A 12988-nucleotide genomic window follows, 5' to 3' on the forward strand; every position below is an offset into this window, starting at 1 on the left:
TTTGTTAATAATAATACATGGCCTAGCAACTCAGTCAACTCACTGCAGATCGCAGAGCAAGCTCTTGGCTTGAGGCTATCGCTCTTAGAAAGCAGAGAGGCTGCACCTTAGAGATTAAAATGAGTCATTCTCTATCTTTGAGGCCCCCTGGGTACCCTTGAATCACATGGGGATTCAAATTGTAGAGTAAACAGGCAGGAAGGCTGTGCCCAAGCGAGAGCAGGTAATTAAATCTCTAGTCAGGTGTGAAATTGTCACACCGGGCTATGCGTCAGTCAGTTATTCACCCACTGGTATAACCCATACTCACAGTCAGCACTGTGCTGTGTCTGGGTGAACAGAGGAAAGGCCCCCCCCTTTCCTCCTGGGGCTCAATCCCGTGGGGAGACTGGTGTGCGGGGATGGGACTCTCGACTCATTGATAACGTGCAGGGTGACACCAGCTGGCTGGAGACCTTGGAGAAAGGAGACCTAAGAAGGCCCAGGAGAACCATGGAAGGTGTTAGAAAGCTAGAGGTGCTGAGCTGATAATTGAGGGTCAGAAAGGAATTTTCTAGGCAGATGAGCAGGCGGAGGGAAGGGCATTAGGTGTGGAACAGAGATCTGCTCAGGGAAAGGCAGCCATGTCTGGAGGCAAAGGGGGCCTGAGGGAATCAAGAACAGAGAGAGAAGGTCGGTCCTCAGACCCCCAAGGGACAGAGTTGGTGTCCAGCTTCGCTGCAGTTCCTTTGCCGGCAGTGGGGACTGGATTGCACGTGTGAGCAGAGAGGTAGGGGACAAGCCCAATGCAGGGAACCTGACGAGGAAGCTTCCGTAGCAGGTTGAGAAGAAGATGAAGGGAGTGCAGTGGAAATGCAGAGAAGGTGAGAAGGTGTGAGCCATGGCCTTCGCTGATGGCTGGGCAGAGGGGGTGGGACTGTCCAGGGTGGCCGCCGTGTTCCTGGCCAGGGAGAGCCGGGTGGCAGGAGGTGCCATGCGTGGACCTCCAGGTACTGAAGTGACAACAGGCAGCAATGAGTTAGGATGTGTTGGCTTGAGGTGGAGAGGACCAGTGGTGATTGGATTTAGAGAGATGGGCAACAGCTCAAGAGGTCTGAGCTGGAGGTGAAGATACAGGAGTCCTCCGTGCTCAGGTGTCTGTCACAACCAAGAGAGGACAGGTTCATTCAAGAAGAGGGAGGAGAGGGAGGGAGCAGGCCCAGGTCAGGGCCTGAGGAGCCAGATATTCTTGGGCAGGAAGAAAAAGAGAGACGCAGGAGCCCTGAGCCACCCTGTGCTGGGCAGATGCCCACAGCGGCCCTCTCTCTTGCTCCCAGGCCCGCAGTGCCCACTGCCATTCAACATGTCAGATGTGACTGGTGGAGTGATCCTGTGTGAGCGAGCCTCGGGCCCTCGAGGGGCCACCGTCCAGCTGTGCCAGCTGCTGTGCCGCCAGGGCTACCAGAGCGTGTTCCGGCCAGTGTCATTGGTGTGCAGCCTGGAGACGAGACGCTGGCTGTCACAGCCACCCCAGCCCCTGGCCTGCCAGCGTGAGTGGCCTCTGGAATGTCTGCCCTGTACCTGCTCCCTCGCACTTTCCATGCCTGCACTTTCCCTGCGATCCAGGTGGCATCCGGAGCAGGAGAGAGCTTGTCAGGCCTCTGAGTGTGACTCTCCACACCAGGTCCACCTGGAGCTCCAGGGTTAACACCTGGCAGAGCTGTGGGTCTGGGCCCTGTTTGAATATCGGCGTAAGTCCTGTCCTGCCCACCCGCTGAACCCGCATTCACAAGCACCCTGCTGTAAGGTGGCACCAGGCTCTGACCGCAGCTGCCTTGGCAAAAGCTGGTGTGGTTACTTAGCCAGGCAGGGCAGGGGTGGGCGCTGGGACCTGGCACTGGGTCCACCCAGGGCAGTGGAAGGGGTGTCCAGGATAGGGACCCCGATCCTCAGACTGTCACAAGGCTCTGGGTGGCTGGAAGAGTGTCGCAGGCAGTATTTGTTGCAAAGCATTCTGGAATAGAGAATGCTATCCAGAAAGTTGAAAATGTGATGTGGACAAATCAGTGGATTGTCAAAGTTACTATGACAAAATGGCCTAAGCTGAAATCAAGACCAGGCTGGATCTAAAGTGAGGGACTTGGGAGAAGAGGGGTGTGGGTCTTGAACTCCAAAAGTTGAATGCAGGGCTGCTGTTTTCAGATGTGCACGGTGTGCACTGGACAACCTCAGAGCATGCATTTCATACAGGCTGTGGTGGCCGCTCAACTGGCAAGACCACATGGAGCTGCCCTGGTTGAATGCAAGATAACGTGGGAGCTTTCCAAGAGGAATGTCCAGGACCCCAGGATGTAAAGCAGCCTGGGTTAGAGCCTGAGGCAGTATCGAGCTGGCTGGGAGGTGCTAGGTAACCTCAGAGATGAGCTGCCACACTGGGGAGTCATCTGAGCATGACAATGCAAGATGGCAGTGCTCGAGGACTCCAAACTAAATGAAGGAGGGTTATATTTGCAGAGAAAAAAACAGAGAAAAGGACCCCACGGTCTGTCACCTGCGTCTGCTGACCTCTGACACGCCCCTGCAGGGCTCCAGCTGTGGCAGACCCTCCAGACCCAAGCACAGTTCCAGCTCCGGCTCCCACCAGGCAAGATGTGCAGTGCAGACTACTCGGGCCTGCTGCTGGCCTTCCAGGTCTTCATCTCAGACGAGCTCAGGGCCCGGGGCTTCTGCCAGGTCCAGGTAAGTGCACGGCCTTCCCCCTGGTGGGGCTCGGACGGAGCTCAGGGTCATGGTGTCAGAGAAGCTCAGATGAACCTGCACTTGGACCCTCACTCATTTTACCAGTGGGCAAACAGTGGCCCCGAATGAGAAAGTAACCCGGCCGAGGCTAATTATGTGGCGGCAGAGGCGGAATCCAAGCCCATCTCATCACTGGCTAAGTGCCCGGCACTTAGTTTCTCGTCCAGTGACAACTACACGAACACCCATATCCACTTACTCTCCTTCATCCTGGGTGTAGTGTGGTGGGTGGCACACAGTACAGTGCTTGGCACCATCCTGTGGCATGGCATGTCCTGTCGATGATGTCCTGAAGCACAGGCTGCCTCCGCGGGGCCTTCGCCAGGCGCCCAGAGCTCCCCATCACCTCTGGACAGTGAGCTTTGATGAACTCACATCCCCTGGGGTTGGATATAGAAGCTCTTGGGCTGTTACCCTTGGAAAGAGTGTGCTGTGAGGAGGGCAAGGTGAGCTGGTGTTGAACTCGGACCAGTGCCCAGCACTGTCCTTGGGCCAACCAGGCTCCCTCACCATCCATCCTCCCACCCTGCCCCGAAGGAGCCTCTGAATCACATTCAGTGGGCACCGGAGGCGGCCGCGCTCGGGCTGGGAGGAGAAGCCAGGCTGTGTAGGTGAAACGGAGAAGCCTGTGGGTGCTGCAGCTTCAAAGGGGGAAGGTGGTGTCCTTTCAGCTGGGTGCACGTACTGAGGACGTTTGTAGAGTCACTGGTGAAATGAATTAGGAGCATTTGGGCTTTTGAAGCATAGGGCAATCGGTTCTTACTCCACTTGTCTGTAAGCTGTGTGGCCAAGGCAAGTTACCCAACTTCTCTGAACCTCATCTTCCTCAGGGGGTAAAGGGGGTTGATAATACTTTACCCCTGAGGAGGGTCACAGGGAGGATTCAAGGAAGTAAGTGTTGGTTCCGACTGGCCCCCATACGGAGGGCAAGGAGAGACAGAGGAAGAGTCAGACCACTCCGGATGGGGAGGTGCAGGTTTAAGGAGCTGGGGGACTCACGTCCCAGGCTTGTCTTGGAGGCTGCAAGACGAGCAGTTCTCAATAAACCCGCCAGAATCTTCCAAGTTAATCCAGAGACCTCAGTGGGGTTCAGTCAGGTACACCTCCACGCTGCGTCCTTGAAACGGCTCCTGCTGTGGGAACAGTGGGCAGAGTGTGCGTTCCAAGGACAGGGGAGGGGTGAGGAGCCTCCAATTGCCCAGGTCCAGCTTGCAGGCCACCCTGCAATCGCACCCTCTCAATGACCTCCTTCAACAGTAATATCAACCAGTTTTGGGGACTGCTGTGGGCTCAACAGAGCTGGCTCCCTTCCCTGCGTTCTTGAGCTGGGCATCTGTCTCTGTAGGTGAAGCTTTCCGGGACCCCTGTCTCTGTTCCTGTCTGCGACGACTCCGTGGTGCAGGTGGAGTGTCTGACCGGAGAGCGTTTAGGAGTGAATGTCACGTGGAAATTGCGGCTTGAGGATGTCCCACCGGCCTCTCTTCCTGATTTGCATGACGTTGGTATGTTCCCCTGTGTTGCTGACTTAGAGAAGCTATGCAGAGTCTCTGGGTCTCAGTGTCCTCATCTGTCAAAGGGAGCTGGTGGAGCCATAATATGCCTCCCTGTGAGTCTCTAGTGAGAATTATCAACCCGGCCCACAGGAGGAGCTAAGTATTAAACAGAATGTAAAAATCAATAGATTTCTGATCAATAGCTTACGAAAGTTAAATACTATCACCTGATTATGTTTCTGTGAACATTTTCTAATTCTTCTCTGGATTTTCTGGGCACAGAGAGGGATTACAGGTGTGAAGAAAAGAGGGGCGGGTGAGGGAGCCTCTATTGGTTTATAATTCACGTCCTGTCCACTTCAAATTATGAAACTTCTCAGACCACTCACACTCTTCAAACCCATTATGCTTCTAAGAAGCAAACCTGTTATGCTTCTAAAACAGGACAGTTACAGCGAGGGTGAGCTGAGAGAGTAGAAAGGTCTGAGGAGAAGTGGAGTGGATTTTATGGCTACCCGAGGTCAGCACTGGCTGGACTCGGCCTCTGTTCTATGAGGGGGGCCTTCTGGAAAAGGTGGCCAGGGTATAGCCGGAAGGGAGACTGCATCTCTGCCAGCCTGCAGCCCTCGTGGCAATAATCCCCCAGCATTATGAATTAGGGGTCCTCTTTGTCTCCCTCTGGCAAGAGCCTGGATGCTTGGGCTGTGTCTGAAGCTGCGGAAGGAGATGTTTATTCCTAGCGACAATGACGACTGTGGTTTCTGGCCTCGGGCTGGCTTTGCGGTAGCCTGTTGGAAAGAAGCGTTCCTTGCGGGCTGAGGTCCATCCTGCTCCAGATGTGGGGCCCCTCTTCTTCCTGCCGAGGAAACACTGGAGGCTCTCAGTGAGCAGGAGGCAGAGGCTTCATTGCCTCTGGGGGCTTTGCCTTCTGCTTGAGGGGCCCCATCGCGCACTCTCGCACAATCCTCACCAACTGCGAGAGAAACATTCCCATTTTGCAGATGGGGGAACTGAGGCTCAGAGATGGTAGGTTGCCAAAGGCTGTTTACCCAGACAGTGCACCTTAGATTAGGGATTAAAGTCATGATATCCTATGCCAGCGGGGGTCACATGGATGCCACAGAAGGGCAGCAGCCACAGACCTGGGCTGGAGTGCTAGCTGTGCTTCTGACCCCTGTGTGACCTTGGGCCAATCAACCCTCTTCTCTGAGCCTCCAGTTCTTTACCATGAAACACTGGATAATGCCTATGTATCCTCTCAGCGTGGCTGTTCTGGGTAGCTCTGCCCCTGGACCCTCCCCAGCCCTGGCAGAGAACAGTGAGATGGCACTCCTGCCCCACCCCATGTCTTGCAGAGGAAGCCTTAGTGGGCAAGGACCTCGTTGGGCGCTTCGCAGATCTGATCCAAAGTGGCATGTTCCAGTTTCACCTGGATTCCAAGACGTTCCTAGCAGACACCTCCATCCGCTTCCTCCAGGGGGACAGCTTTGGCCCCTCTCCCAGGACACGATATGGGTGCTTGGAAGGATTCCATCCCGTCGCGGCCCCCAGCAACGCCAGTCAGGACCCACTGGGGTGCGGTAGGTCCAGCCCCTTCCCTGGACTGCTGTCACAGAGCGATGTGAGGCTGCGGGAAAGGCCACCAGAGCTCTGGGAGAGTGGACATACAGAGTGGAGAATCATTCATTTCTTTATGCAAAAGTTCTTCAGTCCTCCACCGTGTGGGCCAGTAGTCATCACCCGTTAGGTAGCAGCTGAAGCAAGAGGCACAGACGACAGGACAGAGGGAGGAATCCCAGTGACTGAGGTTATCCCTTCCCCTTGGTTCTTGACAAGCTTGGACCCTGGGGTCTGGGCTGCACTGTCTTTGTGGCGAAGGCTCCCGTCTACCCTCTGTGCTCCGTGACAGTCCTTAGTCTGGCTGCGGCAGCACATTGCTCCCACTGTCCCCCAGTGCCCACGGATCAGCCCAGGACTTCACTCGGGAGTGAGCCTGGTGGAGGTGGACTGGGGCTCTCGGCCTCACAGGAAATAGCCTTGGAAGCCTTTTCCCTAGAATGCAGCTGCAAATTCTTTAATAGAAGTTGTGTGAACTTCCTGTTGACTACCACAAACTTAGTGGCTTAAAACAACACACACTTATGATTTTACAGCTCTGCAGGTTTGAGTTCTGACACGGGTCTCACTGGGCTAATATCAAGGTGGCAGCTGGGCTGCCTTCCTCCCGGAGGCCCCAGGCTGTCCTTGACTCTTTCAGCTTTGAGCTGCTGCTCACATTTCTTGGCTCCTGGCTTCCTTTCTTGATCTTTGAAGCCATCAGTGTCATAGCTCTTGGACCATTTTTCTGTAGCCGCAGCTTCCTTGGACCCTGTCTTTCGTTTTTAAGGACTCTTGTGATTAAAAACATCTGGATGACCCACACTCCTTGTTTTAAGGTCAGTTGATTAGCGACCTTAATTCCATCTGCAGCCTTAGTTTCTCTTTGCCGTGTAACCTGACATATTCCCAGATGTCCTGAACAGTGGTCACCTTTGGGGGCCACTGTTCTGCCTGCTACCGAGAATTCCAGGGTCTCATGGTGAGAAGCCATCCTCCCATGTGGCATGAGACACAGAGGCATTTTTATTGAGCTGAAGAGGGAGATGTTTCTTGGTTATTTGTTTATATTGGTTGCAACACAAATGCTACATGGCCTTTCCTTTCATGGAATCGATGCTAAGTTCTAAACTCCATGCTGAATTTAAGATGCAGCTAAATCTTAACACAGAAACACAACTACTTCGCACTGACATTTATAGAGGATTCTGCCGTTTAAATACACCTTCCCAAATATTTAACTCTCACAGCAGCCCCAAGTGGCAGAGAATGTCCCCATTTGACAGATGAAGAGATTGAGGCTCACATGAAATGAGATCATGGGTCTTAGAGCCCAGAGCAGGGCTCACTCAAGAGAGGGCTCAGGTTCCTGATCTGTGGGTGAGTAATCCTGGGTCCTCAAGGACCACAGTTCATGATCTTTCCACCTCACCAGAGCAGCCAAGACACAGGTGACAAGAAATTGCAATAGCAGCAGATGGCGCCACCTTCAGGGTGAGTGAAATAGGGTCATAGCGATAAAGGTGTTCAGAGCACCTGCTGCAGTGTTCGCAACGTATCAAGAAAAGCCCTGGGCTCCACTGCCAGACTCTGAATTAGGAGGGTTTTGTGTGTGTGTGTGTGTGTCCAGTAGTGCTGGTGACAGGGTCTGGGAGCCCCATTCTGAGGCGCACTGACTCAGGTGCACCCTCTCCAGAGTGGAGCCAGCAGGTGGAGCAGGAGGGGGTGGAGGAGATGGGTACTGGGTAAGGCCCAGGTCAGAGACCTGTTCTGCCTTTAAGCACGTCCATTCCCTGGGGGAGGTGCTGGGTGAGGGAGGCAGGTGCCCATTACCTGTAAAATAAAGAGGCTGGACTGGAAAGCTGATCCTCTGCTTCCTTCTAAGGAGCTGGATTATTAGGCTATTAGGTCCCATCTACCAGGATGGGTAACCCAGCACACCTGGGAGGTGAGGGGGGCAGCTGAGAGTCTTTCCTGAAGGGGGACACCTGCATGTGTCAACCAGTCAGAACTTGGCCCCAGGGTGACGGGCTTCGGAGAGAGTGGCAGCCACGGAGGGGGGCCTGGGGAGGGGGCTGAATGAAATGCTTGCCCTGGGTTGCACTAAGTAGCTCTAGAGCAGGAGCCTGCCATCTTTTTCTGTACAGGACCAGGTAGCAATTATTCCAGGTTTTGCAGACCATACGGTTTTTGTCTCAATGACTCAACTTATCCATTGCAGGGAGAAAAATGTTCAGCGTTACAATAAAACTTTATTTGCCAAACAGAAGGTGAGCTGAATTTGGCCCAGGGCCTGGGGCTACAGTTTGCATGTGGATCCTCGTGTAAACCTACATTGTTCGTGAACTGCTGCAGGTGTTGACTGACTCGCAAAAAGTTGTCAGTCACACCATTCAGCCCCACCCCCTTATTCCAAATACTTAGAAAGATCCAGAATAGAATTCACAAAAGCAGCACGGGAAGCCCTGCGTTTTCTCCAGTATCAATGATAATGGCTATTTGTTATTGAGTTTCTGATATGGGCCCTATTAGCATTGCTCTGGATCAGAGAGTCAGGCACCGTCAATCCCATCCCATGGAAGAAATAGCCAGGAGAGTACAGTTATAAGTGTTAGGAAACTGCTCTTTGAAGCCAGGAGGGCCTGGGTTCAAGTCCTGGCTCCAACACCTTCTAAATGTGGGATCTTGGGACATTACCTCTTTCTACGCACAATCTGAAAAATAGGGAAAATACCTATCTCATAGGGTTGTAGTTTGAATGCACATCGCATCCCTCACACACAGTGATGTCTCAGCATATGGTTTTGCTGTTTACAAGCTGTGCTGAGGTTTAAGCTCAGCTCTACCGGATCCCAAATTCCTTGTTCCGTTCTCTGCACCCCATGTCTCTTTTCTCCACCAGGGGCTTCTTAGTGAAATCACACTCGCAATTCTGTTTTTGTTCTTATTGGCTCTTTTCTTTCTGAAGCACATCTGGAGCACAGCTGTCCTGTGGAGGTGAAGCAGGGCTTCTGTGACTGTCTCAGGGGCTAATGTGGGTGATCCCTCGGAGGGCAGTGGGAATGTCCACCTCCATGACTCCAGGAGGTGTGGTGGCCTTTATCCAAGGACCCGGGACTGGTCCTTGTGGGTCAGTTATGTTCGCCCTCTTGCCTCAAGGTCAGCCCTGTGGGTCTTCTTGGGATTACCTGCTGGCAGCTTCATATCAGGTTGGCCCATTAAGGAGAACCCCAGAGAAATGGTCTGGATTTTCCAATTTCTATTCTGGACAACATTAAATTTAATTCATTCACCACAGGTCCTTATAACGGAGCTAGTTCTCTATGGCATTTTTGTGAACTGATATGTTTTCCTTCCTTCTCCTGTTCCTTCCTTTCTTCCTTCTACGCCTGAGTCCTTCCACCCATCCATCCAAGCTTTCAAAATATATTTATGTGCCAAACCCCATGTTACATACTCAGGAAAGCAGAAGTCATAGCTCTACTTTCAAGAGACTGACAGTCTGGTTGGGGAGGTAAGCGACGAGACGGCTAAAATATCCATGAAAATGCCTTTCCCAGCCCGGTGGGGCAGCCAGGGAGGGCTGGCTGGGGGCGGAGGCTGCCATGAATCTTGAGGGTGAGTTACAGTGGCTGCTCGACAAGAGCAGGAGAAAAAGGGTGCATGTGTGTGCACGCACCTGTGCGAGGGTGCTGAAGACATCCCAGAAGTGGAGCTTAGTGAAGAGCATGGTGTCATGAAGTGGGGTGGCTTTGTGGGGACAGTGCACATGGTTTATGTGGACATGGGACCAGAGAGACAGGCAGGGGTTAGAGTGGGGGTGGCCTTGGGGCACAGCAAGGGGCTTAGACCAGTGCTTTAGACCCTTTCACGGGGGGCACAGCATGAAAGAATTTTAAGTTGGAAAGTGGCAGCGCCAGGCATGGCACTGAGCGAGGCAGGCCGAGGGGTGGAGAACCATTGTGCTTCCTCGCAGACGCTTCTCTTCGGCAGAAATGTGGCCGCTGCTGCGGGACCGTGGGACCCAGTTGGCATGACCAAAAGCTTGTGAAACTCGCAAACTCAAATAGGCCACATTGTCTCATTTCATGGAGGAGGGGACTGAGGCCAAAGTGATTTTCAGAGGGAGTTACCTGAAGGAGACATGCCCAGCTGCCGTCCTGGACTCAGGGTCTTCGGGAGGACCACCTGCTGAGGGAAGGATGACAACCATCGGCCACTGTCTCCTCTGACTGACACAGGGTTCCTCTGGGGGGGTGTGGCTGTCGACATCAGAGATGGAGAGGAACAGAATGCACCCGAGCATAGTCCCCAGGCTGCACCTTGGGTTGAGGGCAGGGCAGCTCAGCTGCTGGAGAGGTTTTGATTTCCTTTAGCCATGACTTTGGAGACCACTTGAAAGAACAGTCAGAGCCCTGGGGTTAAAATACTAGAGATGATCAACAACCTGACTCATAGAAGGAATGAAACCCCACTCTCGGAGCGAGGCTATTAATTGCTCAGGGCAGACCGGAAAACACATCGCTCAGTTTCCAGGATGTGTCTCGAGTTTCTGATTTACTCAGAGATGCCTGCGAGGTGACTGTGTACTAGAGATAGGAGTTGTTAAGTCCACACGGGCTTCATTCTAGCACGTCCCACACGTCTGTGTTTACTACTTGGTCAAAGGAAGTTGGTTGCACTGGTGGATGGAGGAAAGGCTTTGGCTTGGGGAGAATGGCGCTCAAGTCCAAAGTCAGTTAGGTACAGCGGGGAGAGACACTTGACCCAATCTGCCCAACCCCGACCACTGAGGCTGGGCTTCATCTTTCAGGCCCTCCTCGCCTCCTGCCTTTGTCCACTAAGCTTTACCCAGTAGCTGGCTTCGCTTGGCTTTCCTCTTTCCACTCCTTGAACAGCCCAAACTCATTCCTGCCCCAGGGTGTTTGCACCTGCCTAGAATGCCCCTCCCCTAGCTCTCTGCCTGGGGACTTGTCGTTCTAGTCCAGCTCCCCTCTCAGAGGCCTTGCTCGCCAGCACGCCCCCCTCCCCTCTTCCTTTACCCACCTGGGATTTCTGCTCGGACCCCGCTCATCCCACCAGCCTGCCGCCCCTGGCGAGCGGGAGCCGTCCGCCCCCTCCCAGCTTACCCGTGGCCCTTAGAGCCTGGCGCGGCCGGTCCTCCACGCACACGCGTGAAGTGGGTGAGGTCTGTGCTGACTCGGGGACTTCACGCGCACACCCCACGTGTTGCGAGGTTGTAACTGTGAAGCCGGTGTCTTATCCTGAACATCATTTCTGTTTATCTTTTCCAGTTAAGTGTCCTGAAGGAAGCTATTTTCAGGACGAGCAATGTGTTCCCTGTCCCGCTGGATTCTACCAAGAGTGGGCGGGGAGCTTGACCTGCACCCCGTGTCCTGTGGGCAGAACGACCGCGTCCGAGGGAACTTTCAGTCAGACTCACTGTAAGTTCTGCAGGGCCCTGCTTTCACACAGAAACCCTGCAGTGCAATGGGGACACAGCGGCTTCTCAACCTTGGCACTGTTGGAATTTGCGACAGATAATTCTTCATTTTGGGAGCTGCCCCATGCATGGCAGGATGTTTATTTAGCAGCATCACTGGCCCTAACCTGTTACATGACAGTAGCATCCCCCCCCCCCCAAGTTGTGACAACCAAACATGCCTCTAGACATTGCCAGGAGTGTCTTGGATGGGGAACAAAATCGCGCACCATCGACAGCCATCAGGTACACAGCACAGTAACCAAAGGGGCCACCGTCTTTGAGTGCCTGTTTCCTGGCAGGATCTAGGCCAGGCATTTTACCTGTGTTGTCTCATTTAATCCCCCAATTCCCCTTCTAGGTCAACATTATGAGCTGAACTTTTACAGATAAAAAGGTTAAGACTGAGAGAAGTAATTTAGCCAAAGTCACTCAACGAGTAAGCGGCAGGTCTGACCTTTGATCTTGGTTCTGTCTGATTCTGAAACTTCTGACTTTCGTGTCAACCTTATCAGATTGAGGAGTGGAAGATATTTTCCACCTACAGGCATCGCCGCAGTGTAGTTCATGTGCCCTCTGCCCTGTACTTTGGTCAGGACTGTGTGTACGCGTGGCCTTCCCATACGTCACATGATTTCACTCGGCCTACTTACTTACCAGTCACCTGGGTACTGCTGGGTTTTTCCCGGTGGGGACTCATAGCCTGAAATTGTGTCAATAAAAGGCAAACAGTTACTGCTTAAAATCTGAATAGTGATAGAATTTAAAAATAACTAATTGAAAGAGATCAAGTCACCTCTCTGATCAAGGCAGTCTCCTTGGACAGGAGAGCAGTGGAAATGGGGTGGTAATTCCAAGAAAGCATGAGGACTTTTGTAGACCAGGGGTCTGACATTCCTTCTGAAGGAGAAAGTCTTCCTGGAGGGCAGTGTCCCTGACACCTGGGTGTCAACCTCAGCGTGCACCCGTTGACTGTGTCACTGTGGTTCGGGGCCACTTGAGTGCTGTCACACTGCTAGAGGAATGCTCTCTTACAAGGGGATCAGCATCATGTACTGACCCTTGTTAATGGAGGAGGTGCTACCAAAATTGCAGGGGACAGAAGGCGAGGCTGAGACTGGGCACCAGCCAGACCCATTTGCATCCCTGCTCTCCCTCCTGCTGGCACTGGCACGTAGGCCAAGTCACTTTCCTCTTCTAAAGGTCAACTTCCTCATCTATTAAATGAAGCCAATGACACCTCATTCATAGGGTGGTTATAAAACATGTCTTAGTTCAGGATGCTATCTATAAATTACCATAGACTGGTGGCTTCAACAGATGCTTTTTGCTCATGGTTTTGGAGGCTGGATGTCCCAGATCAGAGTGGCTAACTGATCAGTATGGCTAGGTTCATGGTGAAGGCCGTTTCCTGGTTATGTCCTCATATGACCTTTCCCAGGTGTGTGTGCATGCAGAGTGAGAGATCTCCTGTGTCTCCCCCTGTCCATAAGGACACTAATTCCATCATGGGGACTCCAACTTTATGATCTCACTTAAACCTAATCACCTCCCAAAGGTTCCATCTCCAAACACCATCACACTGGGGTCAATGGCTTCAACATATGAACTTGGGGAGACACATTCAATCCATAGCAAA

The 12988-nt window shown here is 53.0% G+C and overlaps 1 protein-coding gene across 1 annotated transcript in view; it reads left to right on the forward strand.

The window, feature by feature from the left end:
* Window positions 1-12988, forward strand: part of TG (thyroglobulin) — a 199963-nt gene that overhangs the window by 26341 nt on the left and 160634 nt on the right. Inside the window, exons 18-22 of the mRNA XM_087825191.1 lie at window positions 1317-1529; window positions 2564-2718; window positions 4124-4280; window positions 5627-5851; window positions 11162-11311. Of these exons, the coding sequence (XP_087681317.1) occupies window positions 1317-1529; window positions 2564-2718; window positions 4124-4280; window positions 5627-5851; window positions 11162-11311 (900 nt within the window). The remainder of the gene's footprint in view (window positions 1-1316; window positions 1530-2563; window positions 2719-4123; window positions 4281-5626; window positions 5852-11161; window positions 11312-12988) is intronic.

This window comes from Miniopterus natalensis, chromosome 16 (genome assembly GCF_054644295.1).
Source record: "Miniopterus natalensis isolate mMinNat1 chromosome 16, mMinNat1.hap1, whole genome shotgun sequence".
Taxonomy (NCBI): Eukaryota; Metazoa; Chordata; class Mammalia; order Chiroptera; family Miniopteridae; genus Miniopterus; species Miniopterus natalensis.